This window comes from Aspergillus welwitschiae (genome assembly GCF_003344945.1).
Source record: "Aspergillus welwitschiae strain CBS 139.54b unplaced genomic scaffold BDQ94scaffold_3, whole genome shotgun sequence".
Classification (NCBI taxonomy): Eukaryota; Fungi; Ascomycota; class Eurotiomycetes; order Eurotiales; family Aspergillaceae; genus Aspergillus; species Aspergillus welwitschiae.
The window spans coordinates 1,006,501-1,028,357 of NW_020798697.1; the positions used below are offsets into that span (position 1 = coordinate 1,006,501).

The window sequence follows — 21,857 nt, forward strand, 5'->3', positions numbered from 1 at the left end:
GGAAATATTGTAGCGACTCAGGAAACTAGGATGGTGGGACATCTATCTCATTAATGGGGATCTATTCTTACCCAGACTCGACACGACGAAAATCTGGAGATGCTTGGATCCAGAAAGATATTGCTGAAGATGTGATTATCTCGCCAAGTGCCACCATCCCCTGGGGCCGGATTAGAATGGGTCGACGAGTGATTGGCAGTGGTAGTCCTTTTTCTTTTCCCCTTATTTTTCTATTTCTTTAGTTTCTTGTTTTTTTCTTCTTATTCCTTCGTATTTTCTTCTATTTCTCTTTTGTCTTAGGCTGCATTGATGCGGTTTTCTCATGCCTGATAGTATCGATGCTGTTGCCAATATTTTCCAGATACTGCGTGACAATGAAGTCGTTGCAGTGATATGACAGGTCGTAAGCACGGCGCTTAAATGCTCCTGGGTATATTGATGATGCATGCGACAGCCAATTAATGTCCTCGAACGAGGTCAGATCCCCGCTCTGAGACCTGCCAGAGCCCCTGCAATATGCCCTTATATCCGACCCGAACATCCGATGCCAGCAGGTCTAGCTAAATCCAGCCTTACAAGTAGCTCATATTGGTTCAATTCCGCGCAGCCCCGCTTACTCAGAGCCAGTAACTACTGCCATGACGACCAGGGCTATATCAGGAAAGCAGGCTGTGCAGGTGATGTATCTTAACAATGCGGCGGCCTTTAATAACCAGGTTTGTTTCAGGGCCCACACTTGACCCGGTTTGCCAAGGGCTCACTACCATGGCGAGTCATTCAACGTTACCGTTATGTCTCACTTAAGGTTAATTGTTTAACAGTGTTAAAGTTGCTTGGTAGTCGCACGGTCTTGGTGTTGCAGCATGGTAGTATGCTGTGGTTGAGGTTGTGTTGATATGCGATGGTGATGGCAGAATTATTCTACACCTCCGCGATCAGGGACTGGAGATTAGTGCAGGGTTCTCCGTACACAGCTGTGCTTGCACGGAGCAGACTCCGACGTGGACCCTGGCCGGTCAAAGCGCTGCCAAACAAGGCGAGGCAACCGAATTTGCTGACGAATACGCTTCAGCTATACTATCATCCCCAAGCAAGGTGATGGTCCACTACTGGATGTTATTGGAGAACACAGAGGATTTCCTCTAGATGTGGTGGCGGGTGTCCGGTGGAAAATTGGCAGGGACTGAGTGCTGCAGGAACGGCGGCTATTCAGCATCAAGGGGCGTGATTGGTGGGGACGACCAGTCAGGGCAGACTTAATTTATATGAGTCTGGACCAGCATTTATCCGATGAGCTATCATCGAGTTAGGGATACACTAGTTCTTCGGTGGCTAGTGCCGGATCCGCAGTGGGTGGCGGGCATTCGGCTGCTATTTTTAACCACGCTGGCAGCGTTCATCTAGCTGTTGAACATCTGTTCTTGAGCTGTTAATTGAGAAAGCTTCTTCATGATAAGCGAACTATGAGTGAAACCGACAAGACATATGCTCGAAAAAGGTGACAGAAGGTCGTTGGGAGGCAAGAGTGGAAACTCTCCGACAGCCAAGACCCTAGTCGGGCAATAGCCTTAATATCAGACGGATCTGGAACACTTGCCCCTGCCCTACCGCCGTTTGCCCTCACCTTAATTGCTCCAGCGCTTCCCAAAGGCCCAATTCGGACCCGCAATCTAGGGCGGTGGTCAGACCAGACTCCTGGGTGGGTGTCATGGCTCCAGCCGTGGTTTGAGATGTGACACAGGTAAAGCATCTGCGAGTATTGACAGGGCGACACGAAGATTTAAAAGCCATGCTGCTCCTCGACCATGCTGCTGTTCCTTTCCTCCCTCAAGCAAGTCTTCTCTTTCATCTTCATTCCCTTCGTTGCTTTCCGCTTCATTGACTGAGGCTTTCACACTCTTTGCGCTGCGCGCTCACTCTTTACAAACACTCTACATACATTACTTTACATTCTCTACAAACTTTTCCTTCTTCTCCCAAAAACCACTCTAGCAATCATGCGTCAAGCTCAGTCTGCCTCTCTCCTTGCGGCCCTTCTGTCGGCCACCCAGGTCGCTGCCCACGGTCACGTCACCAACATCGTCGTCGACGGTGTCTACTACGAGGGCTTCGACATCAACTCCTTCCCCTACGAGTCCGACCCCCCGAAGGTTGCCGCCTGGACCACCCCCAACACCGGTAACGGCTTCATCTCGCCCGATGAGTACCGCAACCCTAACATCATCTGTCACGAGAACGCCACCAACGCCCAGGCCCACGTTGTCGTCGGTGCCGGTGAGAAGATCAACATCCAGTGGACTGCCTGGCCCGACTCCCACCACGGTCCCGTCCTGGACTACCTGGCTCGCTGCGACGGCAGCTGCGAGACCGTCGACAAGACCGACCTGGAGTTCTTCAAGATCGACGGCGTCGGTCTCGTCAGCGACACCGAGGTCCCCGGTACCTGGGGTACCGACCAGCTGATCAACAACAACAACAGCTGGATGGTCGAGATCCCTCCCTCCATCGCCGCCGGTAACTACGTCCTCCGTCACGAGCTCATCGCTCTCCACGGCGCTGAGGAGCAGGACGGCGCCCAGAACTACCCCCAGTGCTTCAACCTCCAGGTCACCGGTACCGGTACCGCCACTCCCTCCGGTGTTAAGGGTACCGAGCTCTACACTGCCACTGAGGGCGGTATCCTCGTCAACATCTACTCCTCCCTGAGCACTTACACTATGCCCGGCCCTACAGCCTACAGCGGCGATGTCTCCATCACTCAGACTACTTCCGCTGTCACTTCCACCGGCACCGCCGTGGTTGGCAGTGCTAGCGCCGTCGCTTCCGCTTCCTCGACCGCTGCCGCCGCTACCAGCGCTGCTGCCGTGACCAGCGTTGACACCAACACCCAGATCGCTCAGTCCAGCAGTGCCCCTGCCCCTGCTGCCCCTAGCTCCAGCTCCTCCGCCTACACTCAGATCCCCGTGCAGGTCCCCTCTTCTTGGACTACCCTGTTGACCTTCACCAACACTCCCCAGGCTGTGCAGCCTACTACCTCGGTTCAGCCCGAGCCTGCTCAGTCGACTATCACCCCTGCTCCGGCTGTTAGCTCTGCTGCCTCCGGTAGCTCCGGTAGCCAGTCTCTGTACGGCCAGTGCGGTGGTATCAACTGGACTGGTGCTACTCAGTGCGCGAGCGGATCTAGCTGCCACTCGTACAACCCTTACTACTACCAGTGCATTGCAAGTGCTTAAGTAGCGCTTTAGCCTTTTTTACAGATTCACTCTTATCAGTGATAGCTAGTCTATGCTGTTTAGTGTATTAAATACAATGACTTGCCTCATATGCTCTCCCAATAAACATCAATAGTACTTACTCTAGTAGATACTACTATAAAGCTACTACTAAGCCGTATCCTATATAGATCAGAACCCTTCACAAACACATTCACATTACATTCATATTCCTCAAGGAACTCTCGACAGATACCCAGTACATACTTCCGTCAGTCAGACCATTACTACCCAAATATAACTTCATATATATATACTACCACAAAGTATTTACAACACCCTCCCACTTCCCCTCCCCCTCCATCACCCTAGTTCACTAGTAAACTAGTAAGTAGCTTTCGCAAGATTTTCATCAAAAGTACTATCCTTAAACGGCACAATAGCCTTATCAAAGTCCGCCGTCTGCAACGCATCCCTCGCCGCCGTAGTCAAACTCTCCCACGCAACCAACGGCTGCGTACCACCCACCACATCCGTCAACCCACAACTATGATCCAACGGCCAGATACTCTCATACTTGATCAGCGCCTTCGTACCCTCAAGGGTATACCCATCCGTGGAGCAATCCCACCCGCCATGCGCGGACGGACACACAGCCAGGATATTATCCGCAGAGATGGTGGTCGCGTCAGACAGGTAGATGATCACGCCCTCCCAGTCGTGTCGGTGACCGAGACCATCGCTGGGTTCGTCTTTGGGCATGTACCAGCTGTAGAGCAGTGCTGTCGGGTAGGTCGAGGTGGAGGAGGTGGAGCTGATGTTGCTGCGCACGTAGATTTGGCCCGTGTTGGAGCTGCAGTCGCCGTCACTGGCGCCGGTGGGGGCGAGGCCGGCACTATTCATTGTTTATCGCTTATTAGGAGGATTTTCTTGGAGGGAGGTATTGGGGGGGAGGGAACATACTCGGTATCGCCTTCGGCGTCAACACCCGGGAACGGGACACATCCGTTCACGACCTTCAGGTAGGGCTGGTAGGCGAGGTAGAGATCGCCGGTGGAGTTGTCCGGGACGGTCTGGTTGAAGCCGACGATTTCGTCGCTGGCGATCCAGTCGCGCGCGTGCAGGCGGTGTTTGCCTGCTGCTGCTGCTGCGGTGGCGGAGAGGGTGGATGCGGCGAGGAGGAGGGTGCGGAGGGACATTGTGTTGGTTTTTTTGTTTTTCTTAACTTATTTCTTTCTTTTTGGTGATTTGTTTGGAAGATGTGGCATGAGGATGAGGGGAAAGGGGAGCTCCTTTTATGTCCATCTCTACTATAGGCAAGTATCTTCAGAGATCGGCAGAGGAACGGTAGCGGTGGGGCGATAGGAAGGACAGCAGAGCATATGGTTGCTGCTCGGGGGTTATGCCTAATTCTGTGAAGGATCAGCTGGATGCGTATGCGGGTATGGATAGTGCTGACAGGCACGGAGGATGTTGGTATGGCAGAACAGGGTAGCAGCGGTGAGGGGAATGGAATAGATTAATAGTAGCGCATATTAACATATAGACACGGAATGTCGGAGAGCGTATTTTTCAACCAATAATGGCCTGTGCTTGGACCACGCATTCCTGCAGGCGTATATATGCGAATATAGGGCTGCACATGCTTCTCCGCCTATTGTACTATACATACCATACTATATACTATACTATAGACTATGTACATTCACAATTAGTGAATTAATCCAAACAGGTCAACAATCCCCCCAACTTCTCCAACACCACCCCCTGCACCGTAGCATTTGCATCCAACTTATCCCCAGACATGCCCACCGACACACTCGCCCAGCATCCATCCTGGAGCATAACACTCAACTCCGTGGGCAACCGTGTACTATTACAGGTTTCCACATCATCCGCTGTAATTAACGGAATCGCCGTAAAGAGCCTCGACAACACAAACTCGAAATCATCCGCACTCGTACAACTATCATCGCTCACAGCCCCAAAGTTCACATTCAACCACACGCCCTCGGGCAAGTACGGGGTTCCGGACTCCACCAACTCATCTACCAACTTCGTCGCTAGCTCTGCATATACAGTACTGTACGTGGGAACACTGCTCACGTTCCAGGCGATCTGGGAGCCAGTGTATCCGGAAAAGGCGATTGCCGGAATGCCTTGGTTGGCGGCGTAGGTGGTTGCGCCGACGGTGCCAGAGAAGAAGACGGCTAGGCCGAGGTTAGCGCCTACGTTGGGCCCGGCGACGGCGAGGTCGGGAGAGCCGGAGAAGTAGGTGGAGGAGAGGTTGTTGAGGCCATATTTCATGGAGGTCGCTGGGTAGCTGTTGACGTAGTTGAAGCGTGGTTGGCTGGCGTTGTGGCCGACGGCGGGGCTGCCGCTGGGACAGGAGTCGAATTCGCATGGGGAGGTCAGGGGAGTAGGTGTTGCGTCGTCGGAACCTGTATTGGTTAGATTAGTTTATCCGTTGTAGAAATATCAATCAAGGTAGAGAGTTAGGCATGGAATTACCGGTTCCGCTTTGATTCTCTGCGGGCGCAGATATCACGACCGAGTGGTCGGCTGCGGTGAGCGCGTTGTACAAAGTGCGAATGTTGAGCTCGGCCCAGCCATCATCGTTGGAGGAAATGATGTTGATGGCGTGGGTGGTGAGGGGAAGCAGAGCCAGCACTGCGAGAGGGAAGTGCATGGTGGGAATGGAACGCTTGATTGGCGGGTGAAGTGAGCAATAGATTGGGGACTAAATGGATATGGAACTCGTGCCGGGCCCAGCTATATAGATTCTTGTCCAGATGGACGGCAGACAGGTCACATTGAAGCTCGGCTGGAAGAGAGTTGCCGTGCGGGTGTTCATCTACCCGCATTTATGCACAGAATAAATTGGTTAAGGATCATCGCGGATGTCCGGAACCCAACAATTCAGCCACGTGCAGGCCAACATGCCGTGCTACTTGACAGCAGTGGTGGATCATGCAATCTGCTGTGCCTGACAGCCATGCATTCCTTCAACACTACATAGTATATCCGGTACGCTTGAATATAGTAGTGACGAATGTATACACACATACCATCCCTGGCCATCCCCCCTGCAGCTTACTGCAGCTTACTGCCACACCCGCTCGGCTACTTTTTGCACCAACTGCAGCTTCTCCCACATGCGCGTCTCCGTCATTCCAATTCCCCGACCATAGCTCACACTGGAGAAACCACACTGCGGACTCACTCCAAGCGAGCTATCGAGCACCTCTTGCCGACTCCGGCCTTGCCCCTGCGCAATCACATCCGCCGCTTCATATACCCGCACCTGCAGCTCCTCCACTGTCTCCAATTCCGGGGCTTTCGTCGATACCACTCCCAGTACCACGTTCTTGCCCACTGGCAGGTGTCGCAGCGGCTGGAAGTCCCCCGCTCGTTCCGTGTCATATTCCAGGTAGAACGTGTCATAGTTGAGTCCCGTGAACATGCGTTGCGCAATCCGCTCATACGACCCACTAAGCACGTGCGTCGACCCGGGCATATTGCCCCGGCAGAGGTGAACTCCGACATGAAGATCTGCAGGTCGGTCCCGGAGACTTTCGTTGTGCGCCCAGATATACAGGTCCAACAGTTCATCCGGGTCAATCCCATCTGCCACACACCCCGATCGCATTTCGTCCGTCACAAAGAAGGTCATGGCGGGATCGTCCACCTGGATGGAGCGTAGTCCCGCATCGTAAAGGATCTGGTACTCCCGTGCAAACGCCTTTGCAAGGTCCGCAAAGTACTCTTTGTCGGTAGTGTACGGGCTGGAGGCCGTGAACGCGGTCCCTGCACGCAAATGCTGGTGCTGCCAGGTAATAGATGGCATGCTCATCTTGCACTCCTTCCACTGTTCCTGCGGCACCAGGCTCCGTAGGTACTCCCAGTCGGCCAGGTACGGGCTGCGCACGTGCTGAATCTTGCCCACAGCGATGCAGGCATCCCGTTCCTTGATGCCCAGCTTCTCGAGCGTCTGCACGGTCGGGAGCCCCGTGCGGTAACCGTCCGGAATGGGGACCTTGGTCATTTCAAGCCCCTCCAGATTCTCGAAGAACCCGGCGTAGAAGATGGGCCGTTCAAACTCTCCGGTCATGATTGGGCGCACCTTGTGCGCCTGCTGCTGCTCCACCACCTTGGCAATCGCCTGTTTTGTCACTTGCTGCACACCCTCCGGCACGTTGGTTCGGGTGTAGATGTGCGCCAATCCGGCGGCATTGCGAGCAGCTAATAGCTCCTCGGGCCGCATCAGCGAGCCGATTTGTTCTGCACGGAATGTAGGAGCCATGATAGCTGATAAAGTTGCTGATAAAAGTTGTACGGATGGGTCCCTATACACATTTCTGTGTCCGGCTCAGTTAAATAGCCTCATCTTCGTATTGGATGCGGGGAATGAGGGGCCGAGCGGTCTCGGCCGTTCGCAACGACCGACCGAGCATCGTATGCCTCGCACACCCTGAAATGGCATTTTCGTCCGAGATCAACAGCGATCGACTGTGAGAGAATCATCTTTCCTCGGAGTTCACATTATCCGGACTCTCTTTCACCGCTTTGAGCGCCTCCAAAACCAAGTCCAGTTTCCGATGGACTTCTTCCACCTCCCGCCGTAGATCTCGTACTTCGTGCACCAAGGCTCGGGCAAGGCTGTTCCCATCCACCTCGCGACGCGCTTGAGAAGGACTCGAAGGGGTGGTCTGGGGAGCATCTGCCGTATGCGGACGCAATCGTTTAGCCTGGCTAACATCTTGCGTACTGGGATCGTCCGGTGCGGGCCGTTTCTGCGACCGAGCCTCGCTCTCGCTCGTCTGCTTCAGTATCTCATCCTCCATCGCAATCCACTGATCGATCACAGTCGTGAGGGCGTTGGGGGGCTCCACGTGGGCCTTTCCATTTGCGATGTCGCGTCGATGCGTTCGACGCTCGATGCTTCGGTCTGTCACGATCTGCTGGTAGGACGGGGGCGAGAAATTCCGCCCTGTGAAGCTGTTCATATACCCGGCCACGTTGTCCCAAAATGCGCTTCGGTTCGGGTTGGTCAGGTACATATCCTTCCGCTCGATACAGCCCTTGAAGAGGATGATGAGTTCGTTTTCGAATAGCATTCGTCCGCGTCGTCGCGCAGCCTGCATGTCGGTGCCATGATTGGTTTCATTATACGGTGAGAGGACTTGCGAAGGCTGTCCATGAGGTGACGGGGCGGGATATGGATGCGGAGGAGTTTGCTGCCATGGCTGGTACTGCGGTGCCGGAGGATGCGTCGGTGTTTGGGCTGCGGGCTTCACATTCGGGGTCTGCGGGGTGGTAGGAGGCGCAGGAGTAGCGGAGAGGCGATAGAGGGGCTTCCGCCCGGTCAAATCCATCCTCTTGGTGGGAATCATGATTGTCACGCGTGCTGACACGTCGGGGGCGGAAGCTTGAGAGGCAGTAGAACCAGTGAGGAAGAATGATTGTTTGTCCCCAGCTCCATTGAGTTAGTGGCGGGGAATAGCTCCGTACGTTATGAAATGTTGTTGCCTCGAGAGGCAGGAGCTACCGAGGCAGCTGTCGGCAATCTCAGCCTCGAATCCACTACAGCATGGCCATGGCTGTCGCGTCTGCAGGCAGTAAGGAAAGAAAGAGCTATCCCAAACTGAGCACGCGACGAGTCCCTGAGCAAACAGGACAAACAAGCCAAACACATCTCCAAGATTACCGTACCGTCAGGAATATCAGGGGTTGCCTTATCGGACAGAACCGTTCCGACTGCAATCACCCACCAATCACCACCTTCCTTTTAACCGACGCAGCTAATCAGAATAAGGATAGATTAGCAGTTTGAGTCCACCTTGATTGGCTGCCACATCCGCATCCCTGTATCTCCAACCAATTAGCGCATGACAGTCGCCTTAACTGCCGACATCCATGACGCAATTGTCCGTTCTCGATCAAATCACAGCCGTTCCTTTCGCCTGCCAGATCGGGCGCCACAACTTTGCGACGAACTCTACTGACTACCAACTTCGCCTCATTCCAGATTACAGTGCAACAAGTTCTTGCTATGCTGTGCTCTGTAACCATCCCTATCTCCACCTCCACCTCCACATTATCGCCTCTCTCAATCCATCCGTACATAATATCTACTACCTTCCCCATCAATGCCTCCTATTAATGCCCCATTTCACCCTTGACGACGCCGCAACCCAGTCCCCTACCGGCCTAACCCGACACCTCAACACCACCGTCGAAGAATATGTCTTCCCCATCCTCATCGCCCTCTCCTGGTGCAATGCCATCGAGTTGGTTATCCTCTGCCTCAACACCTTCAAACGCTACACCGGCACCTACTTCTGGTCCCTCCTGATCGCGTCCATCTCCATCATCCCCTTCAGCCTCGGCTATCTCCTCAAAATGTTCGGTCTCACCTTCACCAACTACTTCCTCGAGATCTCCATAGTGGGAGTCGGCTGGGCCGGCATGGTTACAGGACAATCGCTCGTGCTCTGGTCGCGCCTGCACCTCGTGCTGCACCACAAGAAAATCCTACGGGGTTTGCTCTACCTGATTATCTTCGACGGGGTGCTGCTGCATTGCGCGAGTGAGGGGCTGGAACTGGCGGTTAATGCGATGCCGCAGTCTGAGCCGATGAATGTTGCATTCGGGATCATGGAGCGCGTGCAGTTGGTGTGGTTCTGTGCACAGGAGCTGTTGCTCTCCGGGTTGTATATCAGGGAGACGGCGAGGATGTTGCGCATGGATAGTGGGGAGTTGTCCAGGAGTGTGTTGGTGCAGTTGTTGTTGGTTAATGTGGTGATTATTGTGTTGGATTTGTCGGTCGTGGGGATTCAGTATGCTGGTTTTTTTACCTTTCAGGTTACGTTCAAGGCGTTGGTATATAGTATCAAGTTGAAGTTGGAGTACGTGATCTTGGGGAGGTTGGTGGATGTGGCTTATGTGAGGTCCCAGGTGGATACGCCGAGATTTAGGTTTTGATTTTGGATTTTTGGTGAAGCGCGATGGCACTCAGCTGGCTCTGGTGTGGTTTTGATTGATTTGGGGTTCTGGGAGGTGTTTGGATTTGGCCTTGATTATATACCCTGGGTTCGTTTGGTTGGGTTGGATTTTCCTTGGTGCCAGGTTGAGTAGTTAAATTTCCTTCTTATACTATATAGTATTTATATATATACTCTATTTAGATCTTACAACACGATTTACACCATGTTCGGGTATGCCTCAATTCGTACTCCCCTCGCAATCTTGTTCAGAAATTACTACTAGTCTGATAAGCTTATGTTCACATTGGCCACTATTCTGCTCACTTCAATTGTTGCGTTTACACTGCCTTCCTTGGGTCTAACAACCATACTAGTGCCAGCCATCACATTTAAGGTCTACGTGGAAGGGATGTGATAGTAGAAAGAAACGACGTAGTGTTGTATTAAAGTCTAGTAAAATCAGTAGTATCTATATGACTGCATCCAGTCGGTCTATCATCTAGTATCTATTTACTCAAAGAATGCTTGTCTGGCTCTTCCCTTCAAAGCCTCCTCCCTCCTCCCCTATCAATATCAACACATCCTATCTCGTGGTCTACTCCGACCGTGCGCTCTTCGTCTTCTTGCTCCGCAACTTCATCATCAAGAACACCAATCCGTACGACGTGATACAAAACAGCGCCGTAATTCCAGTCTGCAATGAATTAGCATTTGGTTACATTTTTGACCAAGGATACACTCACATCTCTCCACGAATAGTACTTCTCCTTCAAGTTGAAGGTCTTCGCATAGTCTGAACCCATCGAGTACTGGCAGAACGAGCAAGTGCCGGTAGCATTCGCGTCCAAGAGGTACCCAGTCTGCTCGGAGATAAACTCGGCCATGTACTGGCCGCATGTCTGTCCGGACGGGGCGTTGAATTGGATATACTCCGAAGGCTCACACTGCACCTTGACATCCCAGAGCACCTCTCCCAGAAGACCACCCACCAAGTAGGTGAACGGGTCAAGGTAGTACATCCAGTACCGCCAGAAGGGCGTAATACTATCGTAGGGCACAACGACACCACAGAAAGCGATCATACCCGCACCGATGAGGATGGGGTTCATGATGGCGGCGAAGTACTCGTTGGGTGCGTATGCCGCAATGGCCTGTCCGATCGATGTATACAAGAATTCGTAGACTAAATCGGTCAGTTCTGCTCAGTTCTGCACAGTTCTGCAAAGGAAGGGTACGCACAGATCATCTGCAAGTACATGTGGCCGGAGATGTACGCATCAACAGGCAATCCGGCAACAAAGTACCAGCATGCGAAGTAGAGCGTGGCGCAGATAATCAGGTAGGGGATTTCGGAAACTGCTTGGGCACCGATGAAGGCAATCCAGTGGTAGGTTTTAGACTGCTTTCGGTTAGCCAGCGTTGATGAAAGTACAGCTGCAGGACTTTACCTTCTTCTCTCTGGTTTCGAAGATATCGCGATTGTGCAAGAAAAACGGCTGCATCTGGTTGATACATCCTGGTGCGACGAAAATGAAGTTGAAGATAGCAAACAGTCGAAGCTGTAGCGCAAACGTTCCATCTCCCATCTTCCAGAAGGTGAATCCACTGAACAGTGCAGCAAAGACGTGCAGGATGATTTTGTTCCACATATAGTCCTGATCAACGTCAGTCAATGCCCCTAGTCATAGATGATATTGGAACCTACCGGTGACCGCCATAGCTGGACCATGAGGCGCTGCAGCACCATCTTAAACTGGAACCAAACCGGGGTTGCAAAGTTGCTTTGGTCTTCCACATAATCAGTATGTGATTGTCCCTCCTTGTTCAAGGCTTCAAGCTCTGCAAGAGCGCGCTCGCGCTCCTCAGATCGGCTCCACACATCAACCCAGTCAATAGGCTTCTCGGTATTACCCTGGATAACCTCCACAATGTGTTCGGCGGGGTTCATGTCTGGAGGACAGGGGGCTCCGTTCTTCGCAAAGTATTCCAACACTTTGTGTGACTCTTCGCCAGCTAATGGAGTGTTAGATTCAGTCTGTACAGGTGGGTGGCAAGCTTACTCTCTCCGAAGTAGGTCATCTTTCCGCCCTTGGCAAGCAGCACTAGCGAGTCGAATGCATCGAACAAGACCGCTGAAGGCTGATGGATAGTGCACTGGAATATGTGAGATACGCCAATATGTAAAGGCATATAGACTTACCAGCACAGCTTGACCGCTGTCGACGAGCTTTCTCAGAAATCGGATAATGTTGTAAGCAGACTGTCCATCTAGACCCGAGGTCGGTTCATCCAAGAAGAGAAGCGTTGGCTTGGCGACCAGTTCAACACCCAATGTCACTCTCTTCCGCTGTTCAATGCTCAAACCAGCCCCGGGAACTGTCTTGTCAGTAATCGATCAGTCTTTGTCCGGAGTTCTCACATACCTCCAATCAAAGCGTCCTAGATATCGCTCAGCTCCAGGAGATCAATGATGTGATCAACATATGCAATCTTCTCTTCGCGTGGTACGCTATCAGGTTGGCGGAGAAGCGCGGAGAAGACCAAGGCTTCTCTCACGGTCGCGGTGCCTTCGTGAACATCCATCTGCTCGCAGTAGCCAGTGGTACGCTGGAAACTGATACCTTGTGGCCGACCATCTATCAAAATGGATCCGTAGATCTCACCACTATCCTTGCGCTGAGCCAACACATCGAGCAATCTATAGCAATCAGCTTTGCATCACTCTGTCGTCTCACTTAGCACTTACGTGGTCTTTCCCGCACCGGAGCATCCCATCAATGCCACCAGATTACCCGGCTTGACATATCCAAATACCTGGTCCAGCAATTGCTTCTTCTGGCCATGGAAAGGAACGTGGTAGTCGAGATTGTTCCATGTGAACGTGGACTGTTTTCCAGACTGCGCAAGGACAGCTCCTTCAGACTTAGACGAGACGTTGCTCTCCTCGTCTGGCTTCTTGCTTTTGGCGCCTCGCTTGTAGAGGAGGACGGAAGATCCGGCACTGCTGTTGCGCAATTCGAATCCAATCGCCGTCAGAAAAATGAAAAATGCCCAGAAGCCAATGATAATACCGAAGCTTCGCCAAACATGGTGATAAGTGTAATTGTACTGCTCTTTGATGTAGGCGGCACCGTCAATGATGCCTTCCGAATTGCTACCCTTGACAGTGCAGCCGCGGTAAGGGGAAGAGCCGGTAGGATAGCCCGACCCGTATGGGATATAGTCAGGCTCGACACACTTGAGTTCTAGGCCCGTAAACTCGTTGGCCATCAGCGCCTCGAAAGCATATGCACCAGGGTTCAGGTAGAATATCCACCGGAACCAAACATGCATCTTCTCAAAAGGAATCAGATATCCTGTGATGATTAGCAGAATTTCAGAATAGTTGTATTTAGCACAACAAACCTCCGTAGACGAAAAAGACAGTTGATAGAAATCCGGTCATCTTGGACGCATTACCGAACTGCTTGCACAAGGCACCAATCGCGCGGAACATTTGCATGAAGCACAGCGTTTGCACGATAATAATGATCCAGTACGTGAAGAAGCGGCCTGCATCCATTTGCATCCCACTCATGAAGTACAAAATCAAGGAGAAACAGGACACCTGAACCAAGACGATAGGGATATCGGTAATCGCATTGGCGATAGCGAAAGCTGTCGGTCGGTAGAAGCCAAACCTCTTTTGCCGCGAAAGAATAGGTCGACCCATGAATGATCCGGTTGTTTCAGACATTGTTTCGAGGAGGAAGTAAAGAACGGGGAAGAAGAGAGCACCCGGACGCAAGAAAATCGAACTGCTGTCTAGCTTAAGGTTGTAGAATAAACTGCCGCAGACAAGAGCCTGCAAGATAGCGGAAACCACCTTAATGGCAATAGAAAGCTTGTCACCGGCCAAAATCTGGAATTGACTTGGAAAATGTCAGTTTCTCCGCCATGCTTCCAGTTTCAAGTAGCTTACCGCAGGGTGCAGCTGAGGATCTGATCCCACAGACCAGCCGTATAGACACTCTGAGGTCGAGGAACATGCTGCTTTCTCTTCTCCATTGCCACTGCTAGAGCCAAGTTCTCATCCTCGTTTACCAGTTTCTCTGGCGGCTGGATATCATTCATCATCTGGGAATGTATCGCACTCTGGCGGTAACGGGCCTCGAACTCAGCGGGCGAATTGGGAACCTTGTCTTCCATGCCTGGGGCGACAATCCGTTCAGTGACCACCGTAACCGATGTCAGAAAGTCGGCGATGTTGGCTCCCTTGGGGCAGATGAATCCCATGTCTTCAAAGTAACCCCGAGCCAATGCGCGCGGCCCGTAGTAGGTGACGACACCCTCCGCCAGGACAAGGATCTTGTCGAACTCGTCGAAAATGCCATTTCCAGCTTGATACATGGTAGCCATTATCGTCTTTTGATTCTCGTTGGCCTCGCGTCGCAGCATGCGGGCGAATTCAACCGCTGTTTTGGAATCCAGACCGCGAGTTGGGTTATCCCAAAATTGAACAGGACTCTAATTTCGGTCGTAAGTAATATGTTGATGTCATATGGAGAGAGGATTGATACCTGGCCAGCCATAACCTCTGCCAAGGAAACACGCTTCCGCTCACCACCAGATACACCACGGATAAACTCGTTTCCAACCAATGTCTTCTTTGTGTGCGGGATACCCAGCGACTCAAGAATTCCGTCTCTTTTCTCCTGAACGTAATCTTTCCGATTGTGTAGGTGCTCCGGTCGTTCTCTGGGAACCTTGTTTCGAAGGGCGAATTTCATCGTTCGATTAACGGTCAAAGTAGGGAAATGAACATCGTCTTCATTGTTAAACATGATCTGCTGCCGGTACTTCTTGGCCTGTTTGTGGTCCATGCTTCCATATCGAGTCTCACCGACAACTTCGTCGAAAGCTTCGCGATCATTGGAGATTACACGAAGGAATGATGTACACCCTGATCCTGGACGTCCGAGAACGAGCAACTAGGCCTTGTCAGTAAGCTGTCAATCTATCTGCTCATTTAATTTCTCCTACCATTTCTCCTGGCCGAAGTTGACCAGAGATGTCCTTAAGAATCGTCTTGTAGAATTGTTAGCATTGATCCGAGCTTGATAATGTCTCAAACATACCCTCTTTGGCCTTTGGCTCTTGCTGAACCACGCCGAAATCTGCCGTGGATCGGCCACTGACAGCAGTGTATCGCCCAGGGCGGCATCGGGGGCTGTGACGTTCACGCTAACATTGCGCCACGTGAGCGTCAGCTGCTTGGGAATAGAAGAGTTCCCAGGCTCAATGTCCACGGTTCCTGAAGATGATGAAGTGTCCATCCTGAGCAATGATTCCACTTGTCACAACTACACGGGGGTAATCGGTCAGTATATCCGTTGTAGATCTCAGCAGCCCGCCGATAAGCATACCTATGAACCACAGTCCACAAAACCAGGGCACTGCGTGACAGTATGGCTCAGGTACTCAACTAGATGTAATCAGAGCCGTGGGCGTTTAATCTGTTATATTCCAATATTTTCTCTCTCAGAAAGCCAGTATGGAGACAGTTTGCTGAAAAAGCGTTCTCCGTAAACCCGTATACCCGGAGCATCTTGAACCCGTAAAACCGAGATCCCCACTATGAGCTCTTCCCGAGAATATCATTCGCTGAAAGATAAGATAAGGTCCACATCAGAATATTCTCGGTATGGCCCCGGGTATAGAGATGCAGCAAGAGGTGCAGCACCACGTCAATAGCGGGCTGCAAACTTCGTCCTGTCTGGAAATATTGCCCGCGATGACCTAAGGCCATCAAGATCCAGCTGGTAATAGGCCCCAAGAGCTCTTACTGAGCCTTCGGCGGATTTAGCCCACGAGTCAGTTTAGTATGGTTGGAATCAATCATATCCCAGGGTGCGCAGCAACCACAGCTCTTTTGCTTTGAATGAAATCCAGGCCACTACTCGCAAAAGTGTCTAAAACCGGCTGCAGTAATGTATACGTACGTTGCGTCACTGTCTATCGGTAGATAAGCTATCTGGACAGCCCCTCAGGGCCAGGAACAACCTTCTAAGGCTCGGATATAGCCAGCTAGCAGGTGGGTACTTTCGGGATTGTTTAGGCTGTGGAACACTAATCAAATCTGGTCTGGGCCCTTTAGGCCATCCGGTTCCTGTTCCTGTGTTTCATAGCCGTGTCAGCATTCAGGGTGCATCAAGGTGTTTGTTTTGCTCTCAAGGGTATCATGACACTCATGTGAGATTAAACTCCCAACGTCATCAACTAGAACTTCAATCGACCGATAACAACAGGATACTTGATCCGAGTCTTCCGGCCTGATACCAATAGATGGGTGACCTGTATGTTCGCGCTTTCCTATGCTCACATATCCGGTAGAATGTAATATATCCGATGGCAGTAGGGAGAATATTTCCCATTATAGGTCTGCAGACACGCTAGCCACATCATAATTGTTGAGCGATCTTATTCTCTTTCTGATCTGGCTGTCTTGGTCTTCACGTGCCATGGAGATATCGTAAACTCCTATCTCGGAAGACTAGTTGTGAAATGTAGGTGCATCGTTATGTATTAGCAACCAGGTAATTGCTCCACGGAAAAAACGGCCTGGGTCATCTAAAGAGATAGCAAGTACAACATTAGCAAATTCTGGTCAGGTGGGAGAAATCAGCCTTATTGAAGAACCACTGGGGAGTTAAAGTATTCTTAGAGTCAAGGAACATCGGCATGAGAGGAGTGGTGCCATACGTGGGGTGATGGCGCACAACACGTGGAGGGCGCGTCCACTTGGGTCACGGGCCTTTCTCACCGACTTACACTCTTTGCGCTCTCCCCAGGACGTGCAATTGTCGATCCTACATATTGCTTACTGATAATCCTCGAGTGACAGTGCTTGGTCTCGACCTTAGAAAGTACCGGTAGGCGATCTTTGAAGCTTTTTTCCTCCCGAGTGGGTTTCAGTGGGCTTATTTGCTTTCTACGCATGCAAGCTTGGCTAACAGAATAGTGAAGGTCATTGTAGTCATTAAACACTCGAAAACTATATACAAAGATCTATTTCTTCTTGTCTTGCGCCTGCGTCGCCGTATTGATTTCAAGCCTCTGTGCCTGAATCATCTGGTCGATGGCATCCTCCGTCTTCAAATACGTGCGGTTTCCTTGAACGAACCAAAATCCAACGGCGACCACCAGCATCACTCCAAACACAGCAATCGCATAATTCATATCGCTAGGTGACGGGTTCGGAGACCCTGGGAATAGGAAGAATACTGTCGTGATTATGCAGTAGATGATGCTGACCCAGTTGATCAGCTTCCCCCATCGTCCCAGATGGAACTGGCCTGGTGGCAGCTTATCGCGCCCGACTACCAGAAGGGCAGCAATGGGAAGACCATATGAGATGGTCAAAGCGATCGTACTAACACTCAAGATCGCATCGAGCACCGTGTTGGCGAACAGATAAAGGATTCCGACCAATGCAATCCAAAAGCCCTGGAACCATAGTGCTCGTGCCGGAACCTTCCATACCGGATCGACCAGCATGAAGTATCCGCTCCAAGGTAAGCCACCATCTCGTGCAAAGCCCCAAGTTAGTCGAGAAGCGGTCGTTAGGATACTAATTCCCTGGCCCAGGCCATTAAAGATGAATAAAGCGATGAGTGTGGCCCCACCCTCCAGGCCTACTGTCTCCACCATCAACTCCATGAACGGCAATCCGGTTGGGGAGTTGATAACCTCGTTGATGTCCTGAATGCAAAACAAGCACACCATCATGAAGATAAAACCAGTGATGGCCCCCATGAGGACGGAAAGCCACATGACTTTTGGGGCGTTGCGACGCGGGGCAGGGATCTCCTCGACCATATGGATAACGGCATCGAAAGCCGTGAGACCATAGGCGGCTTGCACTAGGCCTGTGAACCAAACGACCCCGTTTCCCCAACCGGTTTCGTTCAGCCAAGCTCCAAAGACGAAAGACGCAGGTTGGAAGGAGAGATCTTTCTTCACACCGACGGAGATGAGCAGCGCAAGTGACAAGACGACGAACAAGCCGGTAAACCATATGCCGACAAAGTTGTTGAGCCATGGGAGGACCTTTTCCTTCCTACAGCCGACTAGGTTGATGACAGTCAACACCAAGACTGTACCGATGTAGACGATGAAATTTAGCCATCCAGTGCTGGCTCCACCCCATGAATTATCGAACATAACTTTCATCCCCAGCAGGAATTCGGCCATGAAAGCAACCTGGGACGCTGTCAAGGTCCACCAGCCGAACATGTTGATCCATGCGCACATGTACGAGGTAAATCGACCCAACGGGGTGTCCCAAAGTCGAAACACCCAATACGCCTGGCCCAGAGCGGTCGGCATACTACTAGTGAGCTCTCCAAGCGAAACTGCGACACACAAGTTGCAGACCGTGACCAGCACGAGACCCCAGAGAATGGTCACGGAGCCGCCATTGGTGAGTCCGCTATCTAAATCCTGCGCGAAAGTAGAGTAGGTGCCTGGGTCGCAACGGTTAGCTGCCGTTCTTGGCGCCCCGGTGGGTGCAGCGCGCACAGAGCACACGAAAAATTCCGACGATCGGGCAGAACTAACCTAAGACACAAAACGCGAGAGACAACATGCTCCAAATATCGAATTTTCGAGTCATGGCCTGGTCATGGCCCATGGCCGCAAGATCATGAGCATCTTGGACGCTCTGGTCGACCGACTGGATCGGTTTGATCGGCCCGTTGTTTTCCAAGTCCATCGGCATCCGGAGACAAATTGGAAGAAAATGCACAATCACAAATAAATCAATTCAGCCAAGCGGGAGAGCAACGAGATCGATGGACAAGTCGTGCACCCAATTGTCCATTTTCTGCAAATTCATACAACCGGTTTCAGGTGCTGAGGGGACGGTTCATATATGAACAAGTCTAAGGACGCAAGGGCATGGGGATTCTCGGGCTTCCCCTCACAAGGCCAGCATGCTTAGTTTGGAAAGGTAAGATGGTTATCAAGATGATAATGACCAAGTTAATGATCAATTGGTCATGGAAGAGATCCTCGTGAGTGGACAAGATAGATAAGTTGACGATAAGTGAAATTTTTTTCCGCCTTTGACTTTTGACTTTTGCGGGGGCTGGTTTTTTTAGGCTCGGCAGGACTTCCCAAGTGGGGATGGCAGCTTCGGGCATCCAAAGGCCTGTTGCAGTGACTGAGGAACTAATTATCTGAGCAGCACTCAGCCAGGCTGTGGTCGTGATATTTGCCTCATATACTGGTTGAATAGCTGCGATATATTCTCGAGCAATTATCGCTTTACTACGGTCATTGGACCTATCCGCCTTTCGGTCGCCGTGCTCAACCAGTCTCAAATATAGGGATATCCCACCTCATCAGTTTACTAAATCGCGCTGTTGAAAAGGCAGTTGCGACTATCAACTCGCAGGTCGCATCGAGGTTTCAAGTTGTCACTAGCTTTCCTGGAATACGATCCCAGATCATCATCGTCAGTCTCCCCGTCATCTATCCCAATCGGGCAGGTCTATGCGGAGGCGATAATCGCGTCCGGGGCGCTGATTGTCGATCCATCCGAACCATTATCTCCCCCCTTGATTTAATTTTAAGATGCGATATGTGGCGAATTCGTGATATCCTGGCCAGTAACGGGATTGTATGAGGAGTTGTCGTCATCTCCGTCGCCCATCCTGAGACTCAACAGTCCGCACCCAGAGACGCAGTGTTACAGAGGTGTTTACAGTGTTCAGCCCAGCTGGCGTTGTGGTAGCGCTAGCCCAAACTTTGTCACAGCCGACTTCCGATCCAAGAGAGGGGGGAAGGATAATGCGGGGTGCTATGACTGCGGCTGCCTGTTGGCGGCCTGGCCTGTCGATCGAGGTGTCATACATGGGAAAAGAACCCGCTAACTGTGGCGAGCTGTCCGACAACGGAAAGCGGTTTTCGATGGTGGCATCCGCCGAGCACAATCGTTGGCTGTTCTGTCTGATAGGCCGAGAACACCGAGGACATGCACGATAGCTGCTGATAAGGCCGTTGTGTGTGGCATTTAAACAATAAGTACAGCCGCCGCATGCGGCCAAGGTTGTCTATCGCGATTCGCCCATCGACTTTACCTAGTGCTACATATACGAAGTCTGCATCCACTTATGCAACAGCGGAAGCTTACGGCTACAAGCCAATTTCTACATGCTGCAGGGTTCTTAAATCTATTGTCGGATCGTTCCGCTGTTCGAATATTCGAAGCTTTCTAGGTGCTCGACTAATGTCACAGGGGCTATGGTGCTTTCATCCCATTCTAAGCATATTGCGACATCCAACAGACAAAAATAAGATCTAGATATCTGGATCTACTGTGTCTATGCTCTCGAAATGCCAACAAATGCAGGTCGGTCCAAGCATGGACAGGTAGCCGCCCTTCTATATAGTGACCAACTTCCCCAGGATAAGGTCTATCATGCATAGCTGTGTTGCAAGCCCAAAAGAGTCTGGACAAGATTAATCCCTCATCAGCGAAGAATATGTGACACCTTTCGCGGGGTCGGCTCTAACAGCCTATCAGCGACGGAATGTGTTATGGCCACACGTAGTTTACCCCAAAACGAGTGTGTATACCCGACGTATGAGACACAGCACCGGTGATGCGGTATGTAGGCTGCGGCATTTTCAGCATCGCATCATAGCTCCGAAATGATGTATTGACCAATAATGCCAGGACTTATGGTGGTAGTCACTCTGCCTGAACAGGGAAGCGAGTACCACTTCCTTCGAATCCTGAAAGATTGTCCCTGCAGCAACCCCTATCTTAGGTCTACTTGTGGTCGTGCTAGTCAGCTTAGGTGATAACATTACTCGAGCATACCATCTGTCTCGTCTTGATCGTGATAGAACCCTAATCCCTATTGTTATTCACCATTTTCACTCATGAAAGGAAAAGCAAAACAAAAAATCATATCAAATGTTGCAACTTCCTGATGACTTTATTTATTGTCTGTCATTCTACGCAACTTGCAATGGGTATGATGTTGCGGTCTCATTACACGCAATGTTTGGCCCAGAGGAAGCTGGCGTCACCGCTTTTATGCATGAGCCAAGACAATGTGAGACGCATTGCTGGTCATCCCTGTTTGGGCCACACTCTCCGGGCCCCTCGTTCTTTTCCTTCTATCCTTGAAATTTTCGGCGGCCGATATGTCCCCGAGCTCGAAGCAAAACATCTTCACTTACGCTGATTTCGACCATGAAGCAGTGTGTCGTCGGGCGAGCACACTACGCCAGGGTATTCCATGTACATGTGATCCCAGTCAGCGTCCTGCCTCAGGAAGCTTCAACTGGGCTATCTTCATCCTTTTCGCTGATGGCGTACAATGGGTCTTTAGATCACCACACCAGAGGACATTTATGCCTCTTGATCTTGGAGTGAAGCTACTAGCAAGTGAAGCTGCTACGCTCCGATACCTCAAAGCCCATAGCGATATTCCGGTCCCAGAAGTATATGACTATTGGTAATGCACCCCTCTGGACATATACTTCGGGCCTAACCTATCATAGCGCATCGTCCGATAATGAAACCAAAGTTCCGTTCATGCTCATGAGCCAAGCGCCTGGATGGCCCCTGTCAAAGGTTTGGGTATCAGCCGGCTCCCCCCTACCT

General features: G+C 51.4%; 9 protein-coding genes across 9 annotated transcripts; 3 read left to right on the forward strand and 6 right to left on the reverse strand.

The window, feature by feature from the left end:
• The first annotated feature begins 1,842 nt into the window (after nucleotides 1-1,842).
• BDQ94DRAFT_135754 (family 61 glycosyl hydrolase) lies at nucleotides 1,843-3,524 on the forward strand. The gene has a single exon (XM_026764745.1). It carries the CDS (start codon nucleotides 1,998-2,000, stop codon nucleotides 3,231-3,233), a length of 1,236 nt encoding a protein of 411 aa, XP_026631183.1. The 5' UTR covers nucleotides 1,843-1,997; the 3' UTR covers nucleotides 3,234-3,524.
• Nucleotides 3,525-3,596: 72 nt separating this feature from the next.
• BDQ94DRAFT_166370 (NPP1 family protein) lies at nucleotides 3,597-4,411 on the reverse strand (the record flags this gene model as incomplete). Its single annotated transcript, XM_026770529.1, has 2 exons — nucleotides 3,597-4,107; nucleotides 4,176-4,411. 2 exons carry the CDS (start codon nucleotides 4,409-4,411, stop codon nucleotides 3,597-3,599), a joined length of 747 nt encoding a protein of 248 aa, XP_026631184.1.
• BDQ94DRAFT_135756 (5'/3'-nucleotidase SurE) lies at nucleotides 4,406-6,022 on the reverse strand. Its single transcript, XM_026764746.1, has 2 exons — nucleotides 5,724-6,022; nucleotides 4,406-5,653 (listed from the first exon to the last, which is right to left on the reverse strand). Exons 1-2 carry the CDS (start codon nucleotides 5,899-5,901, stop codon nucleotides 4,932-4,934), a joined length of 900 nt encoding a protein of 299 aa, XP_026631185.1. The 5' UTR covers nucleotides 5,902-6,022; the 3' UTR covers nucleotides 4,406-4,931.
• Nucleotides 6,023-6,029: 7 nt separating this feature from the next.
• Nucleotides 6,030-7,623, reverse strand: BDQ94DRAFT_73760 (cobalamin-independent methionine synthase II family protein). Its single transcript, XM_026776430.1, has one exon. The coding sequence runs from the start codon at nucleotides 7,513-7,515 to the stop codon at nucleotides 6,316-6,318; it is 1,200 nt and encodes a 399-aa protein (XP_026631186.1). The 5' UTR covers nucleotides 7,516-7,623; the 3' UTR covers nucleotides 6,030-6,315.
• On the reverse strand, nucleotides 7,624-8,703 carry BDQ94DRAFT_73752 (uncharacterized protein). The gene has a single exon (XM_026776429.1). The coding sequence runs from the start codon at nucleotides 8,603-8,605 to the stop codon at nucleotides 7,733-7,735; it is 873 nt and encodes a 290-aa protein (XP_026631187.1). The 5' UTR covers nucleotides 8,606-8,703; the 3' UTR covers nucleotides 7,624-7,732.
• A 542-nt stretch (nucleotides 8,704-9,245) lies between these two features.
• On the forward strand, nucleotides 9,246-10,430 carry BDQ94DRAFT_135760 (uncharacterized protein). Its single transcript, XM_026764747.1, has one exon. The coding sequence runs from the start codon at nucleotides 9,375-9,377 to the stop codon at nucleotides 10,194-10,196; it is 822 nt and encodes a 273-aa protein (XP_026631188.1). The 5' UTR covers nucleotides 9,246-9,374; the 3' UTR covers nucleotides 10,197-10,430.
• A 363-nt stretch (nucleotides 10,431-10,793) lies between these two features.
• BDQ94DRAFT_166375 (putative ABC multidrug transporter) lies at nucleotides 10,794-15,513 on the reverse strand (the record flags this gene model as incomplete). The annotated part of the gene is made up of 15 exons (XM_026770530.1): nucleotides 10,794-10,892; nucleotides 10,942-11,381; nucleotides 11,438-11,597; nucleotides 11,647-11,853; nucleotides 11,904-12,211; nucleotides 12,259-12,352; nucleotides 12,399-12,574; nucleotides 12,622-12,637; nucleotides 12,707-12,896; nucleotides 12,945-13,554; nucleotides 13,604-14,109; nucleotides 14,160-14,704; nucleotides 14,758-15,168; nucleotides 15,221-15,265; nucleotides 15,316-15,513. The coding sequence occupies 15 exons, from the start codon at nucleotides 15,511-15,513 to the stop codon at nucleotides 10,794-10,796; spliced, it is 4,005 nt and encodes a 1,334-aa protein (XP_026631189.1).
• Nucleotides 15,514-17,161: 1,648 nt separating this feature from the next.
• On the reverse strand, nucleotides 17,162-19,037 carry BDQ94DRAFT_73881 (putative amino acid permease family protein). Its single transcript, XM_026776432.1, has 2 exons — nucleotides 18,797-19,037; nucleotides 17,162-18,702 (listed from the first exon to the last, which is right to left on the reverse strand). The coding sequence occupies exons 1-2, from the start codon at nucleotides 18,954-18,956 to the stop codon at nucleotides 17,246-17,248; spliced, it is 1,617 nt and encodes a 538-aa protein (XP_026631190.1). The 5' UTR covers nucleotides 18,957-19,037; the 3' UTR covers nucleotides 17,162-17,245.
• Nucleotides 19,038-21,212: 2,175 nt separating this feature from the next.
• Nucleotides 21,213-21,804, forward strand: BDQ94DRAFT_73856 (uncharacterized protein). Its single transcript, XM_026776431.1, has one exon. It carries the CDS (start codon nucleotides 21,395-21,397, stop codon nucleotides 21,710-21,712), a length of 318 nt encoding a protein of 105 aa, XP_026631191.1. The 5' UTR covers nucleotides 21,213-21,394; the 3' UTR covers nucleotides 21,713-21,804.
• The last annotated feature ends 53 nt before the right edge of the window (nucleotides 21,805-21,857 follow it).